This window comes from Cardiocondyla obscurior, linkage group LG10, assembly GCF_019399895.1.
Source record: "Cardiocondyla obscurior isolate alpha-2009 linkage group LG10, Cobs3.1, whole genome shotgun sequence".
NCBI classification, from domain to species: Eukaryota; Metazoa; Arthropoda; class Insecta; order Hymenoptera; family Formicidae; genus Cardiocondyla; species Cardiocondyla obscurior.
In genome coordinates, this window is record NC_091873.1 from 1,807,736 (window position 1) to 1,833,463 (window position 25,728).

Below are 25,728 nucleotides of genomic sequence, written 5' to 3' on the forward strand. Positions count from 1 at the left end.
TATTTAAAAAATTTTTTAATTAATGATATGACATATTTCTGAAGTCGGTACTCCTTTCGTGGAACAATACAATTACCTAGTTATGTAAAACCAGTAATTACATAATTAGTTACATTCAATGCGCATAACAAAAGCGTATTGTGATCTTTTGCATCTTTGAAAATTAATTATTTTAATATAAACCAATAATAGATGGTATACGACTTTGTTAACATAAATTTTCTCATTAATTAAATAATAAATACACGCGAAAAATTAGTTCTCGCTGCTTTCGCATAAAGTCAGATTTATATTCCTAAAGGAAATTATTTTCTTTTGTTTCAATTTTCAGCTATTAAAATTCCAGACTCAACCAACATGTTACGAAGCTTATTGCATTATTAAAAAATAATTATTTAAATTCTTATAATCAAATAAAAAAGTTTCACGTTTTGATGATTAAATTTCTTAATTGTTAAGCGGAAGGAACGAAATGTCTCTGTTAAAGCTCATTGATTGTCATGCACGCAATTGTTATATACAATTTGCGTAAATAAGCATCGTTTATTGATGATTGGTGATCGGCAGCCAAGTATTGAATGCCTAGATGGTAGATTGAAAAAAATAAAAGAACTGGCCAAAGTCTGCCATCGACAGGTTCTCAATCAGACTATCATGCCATAGTTTTTCAATAAGAACGCTCGCCCTGGAATGTAATACTCATTCACGTACAATGTTCTATCACCAGACTGCTATACTTTAATCATAGCTGACAAAAACCTTCGCTTATTGATTTTTATACGACTAAAGATTATTTTTCCAATATTTGTTCTTAATAACCCATTAAAATAATAAAACGTATAAAATAAACACATATCATCCAAAATAAATTAAACAAATATTCTAATTAAAGTTTTTTTTTTTTACCTATTAATAGCGCTAAAAATGTTTTACAAAAGTTTAGAAGAAAAGGAACTGTAACGTTGAAATTAGTTTTTCCTAGATTGGTTATTCAACTTTCTTCCGACGTAACAAAATATCATTTACCATAAATTAACTAAATCATAAACTTTCATGAAGAAGTTGTGGCTAACAATTATCGTAACGTAATCAAAAAGACCTCCTAAAGTTTATTTTAAATAAAGAGGGCGAAGTTAATAACAAGCTAATTTTGTTTCTATCATAATGCCATAAAATCGGCATTTTTTTATAATTGAAATTCTCACTGTTTACCTTCCCCTGACTAGAACTCGTTTCTAACAACTTAAACCAAAAAAGAAAAAAAAAAAAATTATTATTCTGTATTTAATATCTAAATATCATTTTTAAAGAAAAAGAACCTTATTAAATGTGCATGTAGAAAATTTATATTTCGTTCGTGTAACATGCAACGATATATTGCAAAGTATGCAACAAAAAAAAAAAAGAAAAGTTTTTCAATTAAAAAACTAATTGCTGAAAAATAATTACTTCACAGGCGATATTTCAAGCCGCACTTTCAGCGCATTTTTCGTGTGATCGGCAAAAGGCAAAAGGCAATTATTATCGTAAATGCTTTCTTTGAAGCGGCTTTTATAGAAGTTCCACGCTAGAAGAAAAAGAGCGTGGCCTCAGGTCTCAGGAGGATAATGCATCAGCGACGAGTGCAACGCGGACAGCGCCAGAAGAAGCGCGCAAGCGAGACGGTAGAAACAGCCACCGAGGCCAGGCCATGACTAGTAGTCAGTCGGCGGTTGGAGTCCGCGCGCGTCGGATCGTGGGAGTGATACGGTTATACTACTTGCTCGTTCGTTTGCCGGCGCAGCGCGAGGCAACGATTTATTTCGCGTTCTCGTAAGTAACGGCACGTGAGTATGATCACTGGCGGGTGCGTGCACGTGCTTCGTGTGCAACGGCAGTGAAAAGTGCGAGTTTCCCCGAACGCATATTCCGCACGAACGCGCGTGTCTTTGGTGATACAATATTTTTCGAGCTCCGGATACCGAGCAATCAAGAACGCGCGAATTCTCTCACCTAAACCGGCTCTTGTACGTATTTTGTTAAAAAAAAATAAAAAGAAAAAAAAAATTCGCGAAAATCACGTTATCGGAATTGCAACCGGCGTCCCGTATTCGAAGAGCACCCTGATAGCGGCGGTGGAGGTGATTTGGACCGACGCATCTCGGTAGCCTACGCGATAAAAATATCCGTGAAAAATCTCGGCAGTTCGCCAAGCGGTCTCAAGAGCTACTTCGTGTCGGCGTAGCTTTGATAAGATAATTCAAAGGTGATCCCGAGATATGTAATGACGTGCTGAGAAGTGTGAAATTAAAACGGTATTTATATGACACTGTTCTTGTCACCTCGAAGGGTGAAATTGAAACGAGAAAAAACAAAAACCTAAATCCGTGGATTTTTCAAAACGATAACTGCAATTTTCTTCAATGTCGAATCGGCGTACGTGCCAAGGGACATAATAAACCCGTCCGCGTCGTATTGAGGTTCCTTCTTACAAGAGGACGAATTTTGCGCAAGCATGACGGCATAAAGGCGTCTCCGCGTCTGGCGTTTATAGAGCTCCGAGATTCCTCGGAAATTATACTGCACCCGAATGCAGATCGCGGTAGGAGATACGGAGTGAGCACATGAATGCACGGCTATTCTTGAAGAACGTTCGCGGCAGAAGCTGTGCGGCGTTCTTAACAAAAAGAGTCACACGTCAGTCACTGAAAGGGAATACGTGCGCGCATAGAAAGGAAACGTCAAGTATTCTAGGCACGCATGTATGACAACGAAAACTCGTTCGACTGATCATTCCACCTTCATTCTTCCAAATTTTCTCAATTGCATAAGCCGAACGTTTCGAACGTGACGAGTCTATCCCGGAATGTTTCGAAATAAGATATTTACGCGTTAAGCTAATTGTTGTTGTTCTTCAACAAAGAGATAAGTATCGATATTAATGATATAAAAAAGACGATGTTAAAACTTTCTATTTTTTTTATTAATAAATTAATGCGGCGTATTATAAAAATGTCTTTCTTTTTTTTTTTTTATGTATATATGATTTTTTGATATCACAAAGAGTAGTGATAAGAATGATGAAATATGATCTTATATATGATTAAAAAAAATTTACATACGTGACAACGAGTGCGGTTTAAAGAGATATCTCGTACGATGTGCCAAAAATAGAAAACTGATCGAATTACTGCGAGGACTGATGAAATTGCGATAAAATTTGAAACCGTGTAAACGGAATCCGTTTCTGCCAAATGGCTCTTCGTGATCATGCATATTCAGCTGCGCATGAGGAAAAAACGACAACGAACTCAGATCAGAGACATAAAATTCTTTGCAATATGAAGATCTAGCGTGAAATTTAGAAAACGTGCGGTGCCGATGACTTTTACTCCGCGTTGCCTATGAATATGAAAGCTTTTATGAAAATATAGTTTTCAGCTCACACTGTTAAAGAATTGATTAATATTAATTTATATTAGCTATCGTGTAGCTTTTTTTTTATAACGAATTTTTCTCTTAATAACTATTACGCAACGCCTTTTCTGAAATAATTTCGTTGCGTACAAGATTACAATATATTTCGCTCTTTGTAAGTGTCATTAAACAATTTCATCTAAAAATACATTAAACATCTTCATAAATAATTTTCAGTAAAATAATATTCTCTCTTCACATCTCGATAGAAAATATTCTTAATAAAATATGGCTTTCGCAAAAGAAATATTTAAGTAACCGATCTAATAGCATTAGATAAAGCTTCGACGGAAAGCTTACACTCGTAGCACTTTGCGGTGCCACCGAGTGTCTCGCGATTTTTACAATCCGCTCTGTTGATGCTGTGGCGCGAGCTAAACGACCGTTTTTATTCGCTGCAGAGAAAAAGTGGTTCTACGTTGAGGAGAGAACGAGACTGAGAGAGCATGGGCGTAGAAGATCCCCGAGGAATAACACTGTTCGCGTAAACGCACGTTCGCACTTTAATCCGATGAAATTACGAACAATGCAGAATACTATTGCTTTGTCGTAATTTGCTAAACCAGCACCTGCATTTAATTCACGACCGCGTTGCTCAATTGTCATCTTTTTCAACGGGTTTTTTCTTCCCTCTGTCTTTTTTTTTTTTTTTTTTTTTTTTTTAATCTCGATACGACAGTAGCTTGGTTCCATTATTCGCCGAGTTTCTATTATTCACGGAGTGTAACGTGTATTATTCACGGAGTCCTTTCGTCTACGTGTACGCAAACCAACGACTATTTGCTTGCCTAGAATATTATACAGATACGAAATATTATATATAGGTTTATCTCACCACTAGTTGCACGATACAACACGGTCTTAGAGCTCATTATCTGACAGATCATGTTAATCTCTGAATTCATGACATAGTTTATGAATCTACAGTTTTCGACTTAATTAAAATAATATAAAAATAGAAACCAAAAACTAATCAAAAAACATTTCCTGTATGCTTTAATGATCGTCGTAAATTAATTACAAATCGTTGTAAATTTATAGAAGAAAAGAGATGACAATTTGTACGCGTCGAAATGCTTTTCCGAAATCGCGAGCATCGTTAATCGTAAAAGACATCCCCGAGACAGAATATGACGGCAATACGATAACTCGTGAAGGAGAAAAGTTCTTATTGGTTTTCCACTTTTACCATCGTCGCTACAGTTCTTAAGGATACAATTGTCGCAAAAATCCACGACGATTGAAGGTGCGGCGAGCACATATACTACAAGGTTGTGCGGGATTGCGCAGACATGCCGGATTCTTAATTCACTTTATATTACGTTTCGTTTCTTTTCTAATTTCTGTCAACGACAGAATCGGAACTCTGCTTTTGTTACCTTTACCGGGCCGATGCTATCTGACAGGTGTCAAGTTATATTTCACTTGTAAATTATTTTTTTCACGGGTCTATCTCTTGATACTCCGTTCGTTCGTTCATTTCTCCTATCTACTATTCTACTCCCCCTAGCAAAACGTATCTCTAAAATATTTATGTGCGCAGATATCGGGCTTCGAGCGCGGTCCAATCGCCAACCACCGCACGCGAGAGTGCCGCGGGTCGATTAATATCGGACCACCTGACTAAATCGTATTCGGATCGGTCAAAAAAAAAAAAAAAAAAAAAAGAAGAAGGAAAAAAAACCCCAACAATAAAAAAAGAAGAAAAAAAAATATGTCATTCCCGAAACGCACGCCGCAGGCATTTCACACAATTGCGTATAACTACGAATCGTTTCCATATAAATTTCCGCGAATTTCAGAAATCGTACCGCCGTGGGAAATTAATCGGGCGCGAGTGTGCACAGCGCGGCCGGCGAAAGTGGCTGTTCTTCAAGTGCTAAAACATTCCCGGATTCGGTGAATGCTAATAGTGAAACCGGAAGCATCAAGTGCGGTCAAAAGGAAGCTTCGCATGCAAACGGACGAGAGCATAAATCCACGTAAGGAAAGCCCGGCGGGATATTAAATGAATGTTGTTACGGCGAGCGCTGGCGATCGCAACGAGAAAATTGAGGGGACACAGCAGAATCGCTCAATTTAAATTCATAGATGTGCGAGCGAACGGGTCTACAATGCTGGCTCGGCTCCCGCAACAAGTTCTGCTGCTACTCGCACTCGGTGAGTAAGAATATCCGCGGATCATCTCAAATATGTCGAGATAATCATACTTTCATTGAACAAAATTCAATTCCAAAAAAAAAAATTTTTAACGACTAAAACTTATGTTAAATAATATAACTAAGAGAAAAAAAAACCTTTAACATTACATTAAAAATATAAGTTTAATTAAAAAATATCTATAAACCGTTTTGTTTTTTAATAACTTATTATAAGTATTTGTGTTTTTAAAGTTCCAAATTTAATATCATTATAATTTCATGTTATTTATTAATACGTTTAAAAACAGCTTTTTTTAAAATAAAAATCTGTTATAAAAATTGATTGTTCTTTGAAAATTTTATTTGCGTTTCTTTCAGAATAAGAGACTCGTATATCCTCTATATTTAGACACCGGCAAGTTAACCAGTCATGTGTACACAGACGTGTAAAATAAACGTGCATAGCGCCAGTTGATTTAACGCTTTCGACGTTTTCTTTTTTTCTCGGGCGCCCAGCACAAATTCGCATCGTATCAAGTTTCGGTGTTACGACACTTAGGCTGGTCTGATTAAGAACACGAGTAAAACGTAAAAATAAAAGAAAAATATATATACTATATGTAAACTTGTTAATGCACGATGATTATATTATTTTTCGGCATAATATTAAAAAAAAAAAAAATACATTATTCAAATATCTTACTCTATTCTTATCAGTCGTTCTATCGCTAGATCATTACCTAAAAAAAAAGTACTCAACTATGTCACTTCGCAATATTGAATCACTGGAAGTGTAAGGGGGGAAGGGGGAGGTTTTTTTGTTTGATCCAAATCCAAATCCGGTATGGACTTAAGACGGTACGTTCGGCTAATCCGCCTTAAAAGCGGAATAGCGGGGTGAGAAGTGGAAGTTTAATTAAGTCAGATTACAGGGACCGAAATGAATAAAGTTTCATCAAAGAGGATCACGAAAGACACTTTGCCGCGGAAAAGATTCGTCTCGACTAAAGTAAGATCGAACGTCGCGGCAGCGAATAAATAAAACACCAAATTACAAGACAGAATACCAGTAATAATTTTTTTTTAATTTAGTAATAACACTGTATTATTAGATAATTAATCGCGCTACGTCTTAAAACAAAAGAGCTAAAAAAGATACATTTTTTTTTTTTTTTTTAACGAAAGCTGAGCTCAATTTTACACTAACAGTTAAGTAAATTTTAGAAATGGAGCAAACATAAATAAACTACGTGAAAGTGAATAAGTTAAACCTTTTACTGCTTTTGCAATTAAACATGTTTGTTAAAACAATTTTACTGTTCACACAACAGATGTTTAAACGCCGATAATGTTTTCCTTTTCGGAATAACGTCTCGTTTTCACGGCAGAAAATACAAAACTTTGGCGCAATTTCGATGAATACGACAATGCATTTCGGTTTATATGTTAAAAAATTCCGTTCAATTTTACGAATCGGCTCGCACAGCCGTTCATGCACGTACGGCATTTTTTCTCATAGTAGATCGATAACATCGGGCAAACGCCGAGAGAGAGAGCTCTTCTCGTTGATCACGTACTGCGTCAGATACTACCAGTTGCATCGTTAATTCACAGAGATACGCTCAACGAATATACGACAATTTGCCGATGCAGTTATAGATAGTGATCATCCAATTTGCAGATCTCCTTGCCACTTAGCAGGGCCCAATCAAATAATATAAATGAATATTACTCGCCTAATTCATCTCAAAACAATCATGCTCTATCGCGCCAATCGAAAAGTGATCGCTATACGACCAATATAATTCAATCCAAATACGAGCATCGAAATTGGACCGTGGAAACTGCATGTGTTACGAACATGAACGATATTCATTGATCACGGGAATTGAAAACGTAATAACCTACGATTAACGGTGCAATTTGCAAGTTTTGCCTGTTGGTTACGTGACGTTGACGATATTTCTGTTATTTAGAAAAAAAAAATAATAATAATAATGTAAATTATTTTTAAGATCAATTAAATTCACCATATATAAATTCTTTCGTGACTTCCACTGTATTGTGGTAAAAAATTATTACTTGTATTCTAACTTGTAATTTGATGTTTTCTTCATTCGCTACCGTGACGGGCTCAAAATTGAATCAAATAGTGGAAGTTTGTAGAAAAAAAAAAAATTTTAATAGAGGAAAACAAAGCAAATCACACTTTGACGGGTTCTTTTGGTACGATTCATCGGATTGTTTGCAGGAATGCAATAGAAACTTTGATGAGCTCTTTGTCGATTACGAGTATAGTTGCTACGTGATACAGATTGCGTCACTGATTCCCGGCTAACATTCATTTGCGGCTTATTGCGCCACTCCTATAATTTCAATCGTGTGATTAACATTCGCACGCGTCCGCTGCGATAATTAAACGTTGTTTATTATATATATGCCAATTTGGAGCGCGCAAATAATTAGCAACACTTCAAGATTAATTGTTTTTCTTGTTGAAGTGGCTTCTAATAGGCGTAAAAACGCAGATTACCAAGCAACGTGCTATTCGATTCTCCATTAAAATGATTGGCTTGCATCGCGTTGAATCGAGTCACAGATTGCACTCTACTGTGCATTGCGTATTGCCAATGGCAGTGTTACAACGAGATTCTCGTCACGCCATATAACGTTTGTCGATTACTCTCGTATCAATTTCGATAACTTTTCAATGAATTTTACAGCGTTGCGCTATTTCGTATCAAGAGCACAATTATTTCTAATTAATTACATCATACATGTATTTGTTTGATTGAATAATCGAATCTTTGTCTTCTCCATTTGTTAATTAATCAACACACATTCTGATTATATCTTGAATGCCGAAACCGGTAGAGGATTATATAATATTGTTGTAGAAATAATAATGTTCTTTTTTTGCGCAAGATGTTGAAAATGACAGAGAAAATTATGTCATATATGAGAAAAAAAAAAATATGTTGCAATTATATGTATAAAAGATTTAAGTTATACAATGTTTAAAAAAATCTACGAAGCGTCAGAATTTCTGGATCGGCGACATGTCCATTGTAAATATTTGTGATCGCAAACCTCTCTCATGTCGGTGCCGTGTAAACACATTATGCATTGTTTTATTTTGTTTTATTTGAAAAAGAAAGTACGATATGAAGTCTCGCAGGTAGAAAATGTAAAACCGTCCTCGTTTCGTAAAAGAACGGGAAAGCGTTCAATTTACATTCACAAACAACAAGAAATGCTTGATGCATCTATCATTGTATTCAAATTTTTCTTTCGTCTCTCGTGTTCCCTTCTGTGAAAACAGGCGTAACTATGCGAAGTTTGCTCTACGAAAATATTTCTTTGGTTGACGGATTAACAGGATATTTTTTGTCTTTTATTTTTATCTTTTAACTCCTTAACAATACACGAAATTCTAAAAACAATGTACTTCCAGCGCCATCGATCTTAATTTATATGATGTATTTCAACCAATGTAGTTTCAATCTTCATATTGTCTAAGCGCGCTCACGTTATTTCGTTCTATATTATTACATCAAGGCTTTAATATTTAATATCTGACATTTAATGAAATACATAATTTTTTATTAATAAGTAATGTCTGTACCCCTGATAGTAATTTAATAACAGTCATCAGCGTGCATCAATTAAGATTTTATATTCTATTAATCGTATAAATTATTATTCTTCTTGTATATTATGCAGGTAGTACATTATTTATCAATCTCCTATAATTTATCTTTTAATAAAGAACAATTAAAATTTCTTCGTCGCGTTAAAAAAAAAATTACGTTTTGCATTAACCACGCTTTTAAAAAGTTCCTAATAAACCGCAATGGGCTGTCAATATTAGTCGATGAAGAAGTGCCTACGCGATATTGTAATAGATGATCAAAGTTACTAGCGTGGATATCTATGAGCACGTGACAAGAATCTAATGCGAGTTATAAAACAAAGTAATCCGATCGAACATTGACCGTGGCTGCATGGTTGTAGATGTCACATAAATATATCCGTTTGATATGCATTGCATTCAAATGCATCGCCGCATTCATGAGGGAGATTCTCGGATGTACTATCAGATCAATTTGTAAGTTTCGAAGGGACGTTCCGTGCTTTGCATCGCGGACCAGAAACGTATGATAAAATAACCGTGTAACTGTGATTTACTCGAGAGAGAAGAACAATAACGGAATACAATATTACGAGACTTCCCCATGTGTTCGCCTAATAGTTCACCGCTGAGAACAATGCGGGCCGAAGAATATTTCTAGAGCATGTGATCCGGTAATTTCCATCTTTCGGATATACTACGATTCCCTTCGAGAAAACCAGTCTTTTCCGCAACGTCAGCGGCAGATAAAATCCGCGCGATTAATAGGCCGTCCGCCGTCTTTTTGTCCCGCGTGCGAGTTATCATTCCCGTATGCGAATTGTTCCGCCCAAGCTCGATGGTCCGAATTTTGGCACGCTGACAGATCGTCGGCGATCTATAAGTTATTCGTGATCGCTTGCGGCCTGAAATGTACCGCGACGGCATCCGTTTCGCGAACAGCGAATAATAACTGACGATAACCGTGATGAAAAATGTACAGTAGCTTCGCGCGAAAAAATGAAATGCCATATACGAGACTGGCAGGAATAAAAAAAAGAAAAAAAAATGAGAGAAAATTTTTTTATTTTAAAATAGACAACGAATGAAAAGGTGGTTTTCCGGAAGACTTTACGACTACGACGATGTGAATATAAATTATAGTAATTGAGACTGAATGAGAATGAATGTCGACAATGACAAACCTTTACATTCGTGCTGCATTTACCCGAGTGGAAATTTAGTCTAACCGTTATCTAATGACTAGCCAGCCCACCCGTGGTTCATCTCATCGCTGTCTAGCAAAACTGTCTAGCCCTGAGCCAGAAATCTAACGCTCAAAACGTCTTGTAATGAGCTAGAAAAGTTAAATATCTAAACGTTTTCTGCCGCGTACTAGTCTATTATGCGTACTGATCTTATGCGTTCGACTGCCAAGTCAGCTGGGTCGGCTGGGTCCCGCGCCACGTGGACGTGCGGCGCGATAGCTGCCGTAAACGTACGCACGTGCTCACGGCAGGCCCGGCGGCCAGCGGACTCGGCATCTGAATGCGCTATAGCATCAGTACGCGCAATATAGGCTAGTACGAGACAAAAAACGTTTAGATATCTAGCTTTTCTAGCTCGTTATTAGCCAGTATTAATTGTCTCGCCATATGGCCCGCGCTAAGCAATAGCTAAATGGATACTAAATATATTTTTCTTTTAACGAAAGGATAATTTTTTTTTAACACCACTCCAGGAAAAATAAAATAAGAAAACGCGCTGCTAAGACTTAAGTAAAATTTTTTCTATTTAAGTAGATATTTGTAAGAATGTATATCGTAAACCCGAATTATTAATTATTGTAGAGAATATTTATTGTAACGAAGAGATATTGCTATTTTGACAACATTAACAAGAATTGTAATTTATTATTTAAAATATATAGAGTGTATAATTGGTGTATATATATGTATATGAAATAAATGTTAAAAGGCCTAAAGTCAAAGCAACTAAACCCATAAACATGTGCATACACATATGCTTTATGCACCTTTTTATAAATAATTAAATTTTTGTTAATTGTCATAAATGTAATATTGCCTTTTATCTCGAAATTTTGCGGAATCGGCCTACTGTTCTACCACAAATTTAATATTTTACCTGGCGGTTACGTGCACATAACAATTTACACACCGCATATTACTCATAAAAAAAATAATTATATTTTATATACAATGGAATGTTTCAACTTTATCAAAAATTAAGGACTGTAAAAATTTAAATAAATATATATTAAGCGTTACAAAAATACTACGCCTATCATTATTTTGTCATTAATGCGATCGTCAATCGTATTATTTAATATTAATATAACCAACAACGTAATTATTATTACAAACAATTGTAAATTATCAGTACAAAAGTTTAACGCTTCTATAATATTCAAATTTTATCTAAAATTGTTCTGTACTATAGTAATGAAAGTAAATTAATAACGATTCACTGATTTTATGAATCAAAGGCAAGGTATAATGAAATATGTGAAATCATGTGAAGGTGTCGATTGCTAAAATAAATCACTGAATTAATGCCTCCATATACATATACAGTACCTCCTCTGAATACCAAGTTAAAATTAATATATTTCGAATATTAATATTTAAATAGTATTTTCAAAAGAAGTATTATTGAATAAATATGAACTCGTAAAAAGTATATGCTCGAATATCTATGGATGATTAAAAGTTAACCACTTTTTTCGATAAAATATTAATTAACGTAACAAATAAACGTATGTTTTTCGTGTCGTAAAGTAAATTGTTACAATCACTTCGAATGATAATAATAGAAAAAAGTATCGCGGAGCAAAAGAAAATACATTGTGGTGGGTCATTTCCTGTGGCATTGCAATTCGCTTCGCGCCGAAAACTTCCGGTTGCAATACTGGATTCGAAAATGCTCTGCGGCAACTTCTGTTCTCTCGCTTTATTGTTATTACACACGAGCGCGCTTGCAACGAGGCGTGCGACCAAACCTATATATACGTATCTGTCTATGAAAAGGTATAGCTTTTTCCCTCAAAGAAAATACTATACTAGAAATTTCGAGCTTTCAAGTTTGTACGATTCGTTACACAATTTGTTATAGGTATGCGCTACTGTTATATCTTAAATATGATACACATATAATTTGTCTTTTAGTTGCCCTCCCGTTATGTTAATGCTTGCAAACAACGAAAATGTAATCAAGAATACTTGAACAATTGGATTTCTAAACAACCGCTTTTTGCAAAATATATGTATATATATTAACAATTATATACTCCCAAGAGAATAATCCAAATTTATCAATGTGAAAGTTTAATTAATTTATATTTCCTTTACCATTTTATGTTCAAAGTACAGAGAGCCACAGCTAGAATGCAGAGTGGCATTCAAGAAAGATAGAAAGAAAGAGCTTCTTTTTTACTTAACTGTAGAGCTCTCTATTAGCATTTAAAATTTGGAAGCCGTGATTACATTTTCTTTCATTTCGTAACAAGTTTTTTAGTATAAAAGTGCAAACGAATAGTTATGGTCTCGTAGAGTATTCCCTAGTTCGCAACTCCACGGTAATCTCAGCAGTGTTTGTCATGTCACTGTTAGAAATTACTCGACCACCTTTGTTGTGGTTCTCTTTGCGACATAAGCTTTCTCTTTTGCAAACACCTTGTTAGAAGATGAAGAGAGAACTATAGTAAATGAGAACAAGGGGGAGAAAAAAAAACAACAAAGAACAAAAAAAAAAAAAAGACAAACTAAAAGTGAATAAAACTAGGGATGGATGACTGTTGCGCGTATTGTACAAGAATTTCTCGTTTCTAACAAAAACGACTTTAACATGCTTTTCAAAAATAACTCTCATTGGCGCATCGGGCAAAGTTTTCAAATCCACGAGTAGACGACACGAAGGACAATAGTTGCACAGTGGAAGTAGACGATACGAAACGATATGACACGATGCCACGCGGCGAACGAGAACTGGCAGTAGTTTATTTCGATCTATGAGGCGAAGTACAGCCGTCGACGGAGACATAAGTTTCTGAGTCTCTTGTAATCGAACTTGTCGAGTGCAGTAAATACTTTTTCACCCGACAATACATTTAAAACAGAAAATAAAAACCGTATATTTAAAAAAATATTTTAAAGGTGTCTAATGTAATAAATATTTCATTTTTTTTAATACAATGCAATGTTAATAAAATAAACGGATATTAAAAAAAAAAAGTGTCAAACGTAATACATATTTAATTTCTTTTAATGCGGTGCAACATTAATAAGACAATCCGCCAAAATTTCTCCAGCGTTGTTGCAAGCTATAGGACTCGCTGTATCGATGAAACCGTAGAGGTTCTACGACCTGACCGACACGAGATATTAATATCTTACACACATTCTCTTATACACTCAACGCTCTCTGAATCTTATCCTTCTTAATCCACTCATTTTCTACATATAGTTGCGTAACAGATCTAATTAATTCTTGGATACTGAGATAATATTCAGATATATGTTATTTAAAACTTCAAAAAAATATAAATCGCTGCTACTGATTGAATTCTCCCTACTAAAGTTGAGTTACTTCGCGGTCATTTTTTTTTTTCTTTTAACATTTTTTAATCGTTATTTTAACAAAATTTAAATCAATCGTCGTCTGTTTACGGAGGATTAACTTCTAATAATTTTCTTTCCGTTTATTCCATTTTGTAATTTGATCCAACTACGTAAATTAACAAAAGTAATAACGTCAGCACGAGATAAAATTTTAATCATAACAAAGAAGAAAAAAAGTTAATTCCCAATAAGATTATCAATAAAATCTTAATCAGTTTCGTTACTTAACATAACAATTTTCTCTTTGTAGCCATCCGCTCTAGAAATCCATGAAACTTATTACTTCACGTAGAATTTAATTACGTTTACAATAATACAACGAGGGGTCGCGCGCGTGTACCCACTGCGTCCGTATTTCAATCTTGGATGGCGCGCCGACGAAACCATGCCGAAGGTTGGCGTATTCATTTTGTTAATAAACCACGGCGTGCACGCTTACTCGCACGATATATATACATACGGGATTGACCTAATTCTCATTAAATTCCTGGCAGTCGTCACAACGCTCGTTGCTTGCTTCTGCGTTCGTTATACGCGTACACTTTTTCACAATATACATATGCATATCTCAAGGGACTAAATCAAAAAGTAAAAAAAAGAAAAAAAAAAATAAATATTATAAATAATTTAATTCGCAGAATTAATAACTTTTGATTCGAAATATTTGCGTCTATTGAAATGACGAAACTTTATCTCAATCTAAATATCGAAACATATGCGCAAACATTTTCCACGGTAAACTACCCGCCTTTGGACATGAATTTTGCTACCTCGCTGATTCACGCTATATTGCATTTATCACATATAATCAGATTAAACAAAATTGAACGAGGAAATAGAAAGCAATAATAGAGAAATCAATCCGCCGTGAATAAGTATCCCCCTCCACCTACCTTTTATAGATTGCATATTTTTAATACTGCGTTTATTTTTTGTCATCGGTAAACCGTGAATTGATAAAATAATATTGTTAAAATGTATGTGTATAATAAAACCCGATCTGTGCATGCGTGATAAATGAACACATTTGACTGTAAGTTTTCAGATTTTAAAATATTTGTTATTTCATTGTTAAAATTATATTTATTTTTTTTTTTTAACTACAATCGTGCAAATAAAAATTTATCAACCACGTAATAGTTGCACGTTAAAGATCAATTTTATAATATTTTACAATACGTAAAGTGTTAGTATAATTTCAGTTCAACAAATAATTATTATTTGTATTGATTCTAACTGAAATATAATTGCATTAAATGCACGATTCTATTAATTTAAATTGAAGTAAATGCTATGACCATTTAATGGATTATTTAGTCGTACCTACAAAATCGCATAACTGTCAATTATACCAGATTTTCGCGATAGAGTGCTGGTACATAAATAATTAATTAAAGAGAACCTACAGCTTCCTAGTGTGCTACGGCCATATTGTTTCTGTCATTATATTATCAATTTATGTCCGAAGCAACTCTAATTACACCGTATCATTAGAACAGAAAATATAAGTTCATTATTAACAACGCGAACAAGTAAAGACTGACAATGTAAATAATTTTACACCGGCGATTGTTCACATCTATGACTATTAATAAATTGCTGCAGTATCCACATGTGCATAGATCGCGAACACAATTTAATTTCATTATTCGCCATGGTCTGCTATATATTTACTTTAAACTCGCTTGCATCTCGAATTTGGGATACTCTCGTGTAATCATGTATAACTCAAATTACTCTCCGTAGTCTACACCCGTCGCGTACGTATTAAAACATTCCGAAATCAGAAGTCCCATTTTCGGTGGTTACGCAAAATGTTCTACATGTCATCCTATCCTCCGCACAAAGGTAATATGTCATATTTGATTAATAGAGGATCCGAGATTAAGAGGGATTTAAAGCTACAGAGATTAATAACTAAAGAAACTTCTTATTGTTCTCGTTAATTTGAAATCAATTTCGTTCTAATATTTATTGTCGATAATCCGTCAAGGCGGTGCTCGATATTCGATATCTTGTATGTGACGTAAATTACTCAGCGAAAACGCTTGGAAAACTACACGTCGCGACGATGTTGACATTTAATCACTCCTGACTTCGTCACCGGCACTTCGTAGCCGTTTAGTCATCGTCGACTTTTTCCCTACGTCAAACGGTCAAAACCGAAGAGTGATGTGTACATCAAGCTTTTTAAACGCAACAATGACGGTAATACCGTGACGAAAAATGCTTGAAATCTTTATCTTCGAATAATACTTTTTAATTTTAATTTCCTGTATATGTAATTTAAACGTAATGTTCGTAGTTGTTCAAAGTGTTATATGCAATAAAAAAAAAATGTAGAATTAAAAAATTCTATTAATATTTTAATTATTAATACAAGAACTACTCTGTAAAACTAAAATTATAAATATGTTACTTACAATGTTTGTAACTCTGATCTTTTTCGAAAACTCCTAACAATCTTCCCCTAAGCTCGTAATGTTATAAGAGAACCGGCACAAATACTTTACGAGCATATAGAAATTCTGTAATATGCACCGCGTTAACCTCTTTACGTAACCTACAGTGTAAATTCAAATTTGCACGAGGTTGCCTTATACGCATGTACGTGCGAAAATTATTCTGCGCATTTCAGATCGAATAAAATTTGACTTATGTAAGTTGTATCGCAGAATATATTCCTATTAAAGTTAAGAACTGCTTATACGCGTGAAATAAAAAATTAAACTTCATTTATTAAAAACAAAAATTGTTATTATAAAAAAAAATAATAGATGATGTTACGTTTAGTATTGTGGTTAAACGGGGGAAAAAAGAGTGAATGTTACGATAATGTTCTATGAGAAAATAAAGAAGAACGACATTCGACCAGGAAGTCTCGAGAAAAGTCGGAGAACGAAGAAGCATCAAAAATAAAGAAACCACTAGACGTGGCAAGTTGAAGGCAAGAATAGAAAGTCGGAGCAGAGCGGAAAGAATGAATGGGTGAATCTGCCACAATCTCTTTGAGATCAACCTCAAAGACCAAGTACGAGAAATGAAAGACAAGAGAACTAAGCAGAAATATAAAAAATATCGATATCACGTTAGAAATCATTTTCAAATGTACAATACGCACGAATTTCGGTAGTTTTTTATTTTTAATATTTTTTTTTTATTATATTATTTTATGCAATATCATAATTGTAATTTTATTGTATAATTTGTACAATTTTCTGGAACGCTGTTATTAGAACGCATTATAAAAATGCATGCGACTCACCGGACGATGCGCAGCAGCGGAGTTGACGATGCAGCAGGTGACTGTAACATAAAAGTAAAAAATATTAATTGTAGAGATGCTGAATATTGTTTTTAATTGGAAAAAAATACATAAAATTATCTGATAATAAAACGTCAAAAATAAAGAAAAATTGATCCTCACCTAAAAGTTGCTCCGCTGGTGCATGACGCCCGTTCCGGGCCTCCTCCTCCACTCAGTTGGGACGTGTCGAGCCATCCTTCCGCGCACTAGACACTCGCGAACGCGCCCGAATTAATTACTATCGCGAGAAATAATAACTGAACGCTGTATCTCGTGCAATATTATATGACACTCCCGTTTATAAAATTCGGATAAGAAAATCTATCGCGCGACTACTTTGGCGAAACTTCCGATACGTCCGACGAACCGGCTACGGTTCGTATTTATTTTAATTTCGGCGTGCGGCACTTTAATTTCTCCTTCGGATTTTTATCTAAGCGGAACTCTTGTTTTACTTTGATAAAAATCCGAAGAAGTGTTGAGCTGTAATAATATCAAGTTAAATTGCATACAGTTGTATGCAATTTATATTGATATATATAAAATAAAAATTAGAACACAAAATATACAATATATAAATTGGTTGAATATTTCTTAATTTATTTTATTTTAAATGTTTTTATTTATTATTTTATATTTCCGGCGCGGTGTTTTATTTTACTTTATTAAAAAATTCATATTAATATATTTGAAATATAATTTTGCCGCGTGGAATATCAATAGTAATTTTTCCCACCCGAAATTCTATTAATCTAAAAAAAAGAAAACATGCGACCGACTTACTACTTTGATGTGCAGCGGCGGAGTTGTTGATATGTAGATCTGTAATAAAAAATAATAAAAAATTAAATTGTAGACATCTCAATGTTAATTATTTAAAAACAAAAATTGCACGTAATTTAATTAATTTTTAAATAAAATAATAAAAAATAAAGATATCTGGTACCAAAACGAGCTATTAGTTTGTTAGAAAAAATGATGCTTACTCCTGGGTTGCTCCGCCGGTGCTAGATGCCTCTCCTAGGCCTCCTCCTCCTCTCAGCTCTGTTAGGGACGTCAGGTTGATCTTCCTTCAACACGAGTGCGATAATTCTCCTCTAGATACTCATCTGAAACAGTAAAAAATTTTACCTAATTAGCTTTTTCAGAATATTAAGTTGAAAGTAATTATATCTATATATTTATTAAAATAAAACTGATTTTTACCCTCGAGTTGTTCCACCAAGGTGCAGTATCTTTTCTAAGCTTTCTCTTTCTCTTAGAATATCCGGGAAATTGGCCTGATTCTTCTTCAACGAAAATCCTCATCTGGATCGCCATCTGAAACAAAAAAAATGTACTGGTTAGTTTGGTGAAGACGAAATCTCAGTTAATATTTATATTCTACTCTAACAATAAGCATTATTCGACGTGTACACAGTTAACCGTGTGTTTTGGTGCCGGCCGACCGGCAGCACATTCCAGCGCTTTCATATAAACACCGCGCTAGCGTACGCTGTCCGTGCGGTTGACCTCGCTCGCTATACAACTCACTATGCAATATATTATTTAAAAGAACTTTTAGAACGAAAATTATGCCTCGATAAGTTCCTCAGAAAAGAGAGCTGTAATATTTGGAATTTAGGACAAATAATGTACACATGAGTTACGCGCGAGTTTATTTTAATTAATACTTTTTAATGATTTTATTTTATATTATAGTATTATTACTGTACCATGAATAAATTATTTTACGCTACGTATCGAGACCTACTCGCGGCGTCCGCTGCACGGCTATCGTGGACGAGACGATGGACAGACACCGTGCGCGCGAGCTACGCCGCCGAGCTTACCGAAGGTTGCACGTTTGTCGTAAGTCTGCTCACTGCGTCAGCTGTGTAGCCGGCCGTCGTGCACGAAGCAATGACCTCCACCGTGCGCGACTCGCGTGCACGGTGCCGGCTGTGTGTCGACCATGTTTGGAGTAAACGGCGATGTGTACGCCGCGCGCGCGCGAGTCACGATATCGCCTGCGTTACCGACCACTGTTCGTCCCTCGTCCTCTACGCAGCGGTTACATGCGTTACATCGAAACTTTACGCTAAGTATTGCACTCAACATTATCCCGAATATATTACGCACTTCTAGTTATCGAATATGTCGCGGTTTTCGTTACTCTATCGACTGGAAGAACTGAATATAATTCACGTAGAGATGGATATGTGACTTACGTTAAAGGAAGGATACGTGCTTTCTACGTTAAGGATGTGGACAGAAGAAGGTATTATGCACCAGGGTTGCATCGTCGTCCTTGAAACATGCGTAGAATTCTGTTCCGAACCGGACGTCTCTTCCGCAGATCTTACTCGGTTGGCGGCCCGTGGGGAAGTGGAAAGGAGACGACGGTAGCTCGACTCGCGCACCGGCACGCATGCGTACGTCGAGCCTCTCGCACCTGCACGTACTCACCTGTTACAAAATTTAATGCGACATAAGAAAAAAATAGAAAAAGTAAGTCGGTATTTAATTTTAATGTAGAGAAAGTAAAAGTGAATAACGCGCGTAAAACACGCACTTTGTAACTTCTAGTTAATCTAAATGTATATTTCTAATTCGTAATTTTTAATTTATTGCGACAATTTTTGTGGCTCCAGTTTTAAATATATTTAAAACGTGTAGTTTATTTTATCCACATTTAAATTAAATAATTTTATTACATTAGAAATAAAAATCATTAATACGTTAAACATTAATGTTCATACTTTACTATATGGATAATGAAATAATGTACATGTATAATATGCATGTATGAGAATCATTAATATGGCGCAAGATAAACAATTACAAAGAGAATGTACATCACTTTCAAACGTAATTTCACAAACTTGATAATTAACATTCTATTAATATCATAATTGTTAGTATAGTCACTTCAATATATTATACTACGATGTAAAATTACTCAATATACAACACGATGGCGTATTACCATACTAATCCATATTTCAGTTTAATCAAATGCACGACACTGATCAGATTCTACAATTACTATTCTAATATAATCAACTATCATCTGCATTTCTGATAGTGCAATTCAAGTCACGAAACGTGCCATTACTGAAGTACAAGTACCGCGCTACCTTTTCCCATATATTGACTGTAATTTTACGACCTTTTTCATTACGTACATTTACGTTAATATATTTGGCTCGCTGCCGTGTCGTTGGTCAGAATTTTCTGCATCTCGCTTGACCATTCTGAGTGTACGAAAAATAAAAGTTTTAATACACAGCCACCGGAGTTCTCGTCATAATTTCAGTTTTAATTTTGTTAGCTTTACTCTGCCAGATTGTTGTTAATATATCTCTAACCAATTCAAAATTTTTTAATGACCTGTGAAACTCGAGATTGATTTGACAAAACTTTGAAAGTTAATTGCATCGAAATTAAACGGACTGTTAAATACGTGCCAAAAATAATCCATAAAATTATTAAAAGTGAGAAAAATTTATATTTCCTAAAATATTTTATTTTTAATTTATTAATAATTACAAGTCTTTATTTCATTTTTGCACGTGTAAATGTCTTTCTGTAAAACTATCACGTCTTCCCTCAACCGCGCGTTACTATTGTAGAATAGCATTATTCTCCGGGAAAATACGTAAGCATGCTCATTTCGCGCCAGCAGGCTTCCCCCCATAAAACCAACGTCGCAACAAATTTCCTTTATTACAACGTATGTAGTATGCAAAAGCGTAATAGGTGCAGCTATTATTACCGCCATTAGATTTCATATTCTGCGTAAACGATCGTTATTGTAAGAAGTTTTTTACATAATTATTTTCAGCTGACATGATTTCTACGCACAAGCCGCATTCCGTTAAGGCGGACTTGTATTCATGACCGGAAACACTATACTTTGTCAAATGAATAATAAATGTAGCGGTAAAACAAAATTATAACAAACAAATCTTTTTATATAAAGATATAATTAAATCTAAATAAAATGTAATAAAAATATAAATAAAAAGAATTAAAAATACGTTAACATTTCGATATATATTATTTTTTTTTTTTTTTACCATTGCCACGATGACATACTTTATAATTAAGAAGTCGCTTTTATTTTTCCGCTAAAAAATGTTCAGAAACTTAATTGATACGTGGTTCGAAATCCCCCACAAGCGATATCGCGTACGTGCATAGGATGAGGGATTACGCTCGTTTAGACGACACACGACATACGTCGAGCAATCTTATTAGCCGAAAAACGTTGCGGAGTGTAGCGAGGTACTTCCCGAGACTCGAAGCAACGCTTCGAAAGCAAAACGGACGATAAAGCCGCCAAGGGAAAGCGCGATGTAGGTATCCTGGAGTATTGCGTTTCGCCCCGGGAGATCTTAAACCGTACGTGCTTTGTCAGATTTTCGAAAGAGATAGAAAATCGCGATTTTCAAGATCGTATTCCATGTTCTATCAGGGGAGATGTGCCTGTGATGTTTTTCACCAATGCAACCGCTATTTTTATTGAAATTTCCACAATGAAATACACGTAATACATATAAAAGATTCTGATTATTAAAAATTGTCTACGATACAAAAGACTTTATTTATTCGTTACGCGCAGCCCGTTCTTTCAACCAAAACCAAAGTTTAATGTAAACTAGATAAAAAAAAAAAGATTTTTTTTTTTAATCTGAAAAAATGTACGAATACTTTTAATTGAAAGCATGCTTTGACCTGTTTTGAATTCTGATACACACAGAAATGTACCACCAGCTATTTTCGTGTTAGCTCTTTTTACCTCGGCATGTTCTATGAACTGTAACATAGTGTAGATATTTCCTGTTACAACTTTATCCTACGAACACTTTGATAGACTTTTTTCATTTTTTTTTTTTTTTGCAACAAATTTTGTTTTATTCGTGCACAAATCTGAACAACCGAACGTTGCAGACGGAAGAAAAATGTAGACGTTTCTACTGAAATCCCAGTCTACGTACGCCAGATCGGTTAAGCGACAAATATAAGTTTGTCCATCTTAAAGCGGATACGTTGAGACCGTCTAAGATGAAATGTTGGGAACAATCGTAACTAACGTGATCCAGCACAGCGTTCGGAGTTTCAAAGAGAAACTTAGAAAAGTCTCGGCCAAGTTTTGTGATACCGTAAAACTTTGGAAGATTTCAAGCTATTGTATAATAGCAGAAAAAAATATTAAAAAAATATTAAAGTTTGATTGATGCAAAATTATATAAAAATTGATGCCAAAACAGACGTTTTCTTTTTTTAATACTATTACGATACTAATAAATTGATCGTAATAATTTCTTTCACATTACAATCAAATGTGTAATTAAAATTAAATTACTGAAATAAATTAAAATGTCGTGAAACTATATTCTAATTAAAATTTCAAAGAAATGTTCAAAGTAATTCAAGTACTTGTCTATCTTAGAAAGTGATAGCAAATTATCAATTAATCGTACAATCTAATGGTTTTCCGTAGCTAAGTAAAATGAAGACTAACGAAAGCTTAACCGGCGAATAAATCAATTTTATATGTAAATGGTCCTTTTCGTTGTTCGGGGCCGGCCAAACCACTGAAACGAATTAACTGCGACCGTGGGAAGTGAGCACAGCTTGAAAAAAAAAAAAAAAAAAAAAATAAGGAAAACGAATTTCGTACTACAACCAACGGGAATGCAATCCGAAATAATGCCCACAGGGGAACTTTGGATCCTTATTTATCCATGGAAATGAAAATTGGCGAGTACAGCGATGTAATTCAGGTAGTTCATGTGTATTATCGCAAAAGTTCGAAACTATGTATACAAAATCTGTATAAAACGTATCAGTTTTATCGCCTCTGGTTACTAAACGTGATTGCGCAACACTAGAATAAATTTATCAGAATTCCGAGACTACAAACAAATGTATTGTATACATCTTATTTTGTCTCTAATTTATACACAATAAATAAATAACGTGGAAATTATTAATTTTATAATTTAAATTGATTGCATATTAGCATATTATATTCCAAGTGCATTATTAGAATATTCAAATCGAAAACCGATAGAAGAGTGTCTTTGGGTAACAATATCTTTCATTTACTACCAACGGTCACAGCATCATTGCACTTAAGTACTTAACTTTGCAAAGCCTATTATCTCAGTAATTGAGGATTGAAATTTAATTACGTCATCAACTATATACACACACATATATATATATATATATATATATATATATATATATATATATATATATGTATGTATATATATAAATATATATATAGACTCAAATAACATCAAAATCAATCAATATGATGCAAATTATCTGATAAAAATAATTGATCTAATTTGACTTTGACTCTAAATCAATCGGTGAAATTATCGAAATTACATTTTCAATACTGAATCAGAAATAGATCGAATATTATCTTCGCAATTATTATTAAAATTTGAATTGTACGAAAGACCGTAAGCAGATCTATAAGGCTCACGAAGGAAAAGTATTTCGTGAAAGACAAAAATAATTGAGCACTTTGTAGCTTTTCCTTTTGTTTCTGTTAAGATTTACACGCGATATTTTTCAAGATAAAAACCGCAAGTCGAGATAATAACCGCGTCTGCTAGCTTAGAAAGTATTTCTCGCTGCTTATCCTTTTCTCGTTTCTTTCACTTACGATTTAAATCTCCTCTGCCAACGCCGTGCTACAGCTATTACGCTGAGAGCGAGATATATATCGCCGAGCATGCAAGAAGTAACAAACAGCGATATAATTCTCGTGGCCAGCGGAATGCATTTGCAACTTCTTAACATCCAATATCTTATGGCTAAAGTCAAAGGGACGCATAATAGTATCCGTTTGTGCGCGTTGTAGTAAACCTGGGTAGCAAACGCGACATGATATTGCATTATGATTAAAGCTGACGAAACTTTAATTAAAACGTGTCACGTGTAAATGGATAATCATTCTCATTATGCTCGCGAATATGCGTAGATAAAATATTCACGCACTCAGTGCATTTTGCGGTCATTTCGTTCGATTTACAATTTTCGGTTGATCAAATTTTACCTCACGTCAACCTTTAATTACACGCAACGAGTTAAATGAATAAAATGAAAGCCCTAGGCTTGTCGACCACAACCAATATTTATTAAAAATTTAATTCTTTTCTTTCACATGTATATTCTGAGCTTTAATAATTTACATAATTAAAAAAGAATTAATTCTTAATTGTTCTGCATTTAACAAAGATTTTAAATTTATTTGCGTCTTCCTAAATAGCGCTGAATTCTTAACAATATGTGTAACATTTTAATTGTACATGACTATTCTTTTTTTTTTTTTTTAATACAAGACACGGGGACTTTTTCAGAAAAGTGTAATCGATGTATTTTCATCAAAACCACTGTCCTGCAGCCGAGACTTCTTTGCCCTTTTCATGCGCAAAGCGAACGTGGCGCACTGCTTTTTACGAACATTTCATCGTTCTACCACATCACGAGAATTCAAGCTCCTGGCGTTTCCCTAGGAACGCCATACGCGAACCCCGTCTATTAAATTTTTCCACGTTTCGCTCCGTTCTCTTCTCCGGAGAATTTCGCGTCGCGTCGCGCCGGGTGCTTTACTCTCTCGGATCCCTCCACGATAATTGAATTTCAGCGACCGATTTAGCAAAAAGGGTTGTGGTCATCGCGCGAATGGGGGAAAATAATACTGCCGATATGCCGTTCGCGGGCAGCGCTGCTAATTACCGGAACCCAGCACGAATTATTAACGGGCCGTTCACGCGGCACTTATTACCACCAATATTGATTCGGCAAATTTTATTTGTCCCTTCGGCTCTCGTGCATGACGTAAATAGAATACGTACGCGATCGCAATACGAATACTGGCTGTAATATTCGACATGCCGTCTATAACATGCACCCAGTGATGAGTAGCGCGTAAACGGTATAAATACTGCATGCATACCGGCATCATTTGCGATTTAATTATCTCACCTGCACCGGAAATTAAACCGTATTGAACTTGAAATAGATCTAATATCATCCTCTGTGTGGTTAGCTTATCGCAAGAATCACACAGAGACAAAGCTTACCAATTAATATAATCTTTGTAATATAAAAAAAAATCTATTTATTTTATTTAAAATATAAGTTTTAATCAAAATAAAAAAATTTTTTGTTTAATATCCACTTCGTTAAAAATTTTAATATAAGACATATATTTTAGCGGCATCGTTCAGTTTCTTAAAAAGTGACGAAAAATCGCGTTAGTGCCAGAAGTGCCACAATGTGAGATAATTAAACAGGTGCACGTGCTAATGCAAACACGATTCCCAGAGCGAGCTACGCGACGGTATCTTGGGGGAGAATAAACAAAGTTTCGTTTCTGGTCTCTGGTAGAATAATGTTAGACTGTCCCATTTCAGAACGCTAATTAACAAACAGCAACACTATATAAGAGCAATCTGAGTAATTCGCACAAAATGCGAATTGTCTTACCAGAAATCTGATTAATACTTAAAGACATTTGCGCCTTTTTTTTTGCTTTGTTTATGAAACCGGTCGATGTAAAAAAAA

General features: G+C 34.7%; 1 protein-coding gene and 1 long non-coding RNA gene across 7 annotated transcripts in view; one reads left to right on the forward strand and one right to left on the reverse strand.

Annotated features, from left to right (window-relative positions):
- Positions 1 to 18,393, reverse strand: part of LOC139106076 (uncharacterized) — a 156,801-nt gene extending 138,408 nt beyond the window's left edge. For 4 of the 5 annotated variants that reach the window (XR_011546299.1, XR_011546297.1, XR_011546298.1 and 1 more), the window contains exons 1-2: positions 18,358 to 18,393; positions 17,935 to 18,260 (exon numbers count right to left, since the gene is read on the reverse strand). This is a non-coding gene — a long non-coding RNA (uncharacterized lncRNA). The remainder of the gene's footprint in view (positions 1 to 17,934; positions 18,261 to 18,357) is intronic. The other variant, XR_011546296.1, reaches the window with a different exon arrangement.
- Neto (Neuropilin and tolloid-like) overlaps positions 1,717 to 25,728 on the forward strand; it is a 96,198-nt gene continuing 72,186 nt past the window's right edge. The window contains exons 1-2 of one of the 2 annotated variants that reach the window (XM_070662556.1): positions 1,717 to 2,006; positions 5,259 to 5,616. In XM_070662556.1, the coding sequence (XP_070518657.1) occupies positions 5,469 to 5,616 (148 nt within the window). In that variant the 5' untranslated portion in view covers positions 1,717 to 2,006; positions 5,259 to 5,468. Of the gene's footprint in view, positions 5,617 to 25,728 lie in introns of both variants that reach the window. The other variant, XM_070662555.1, reaches the window with a different exon arrangement.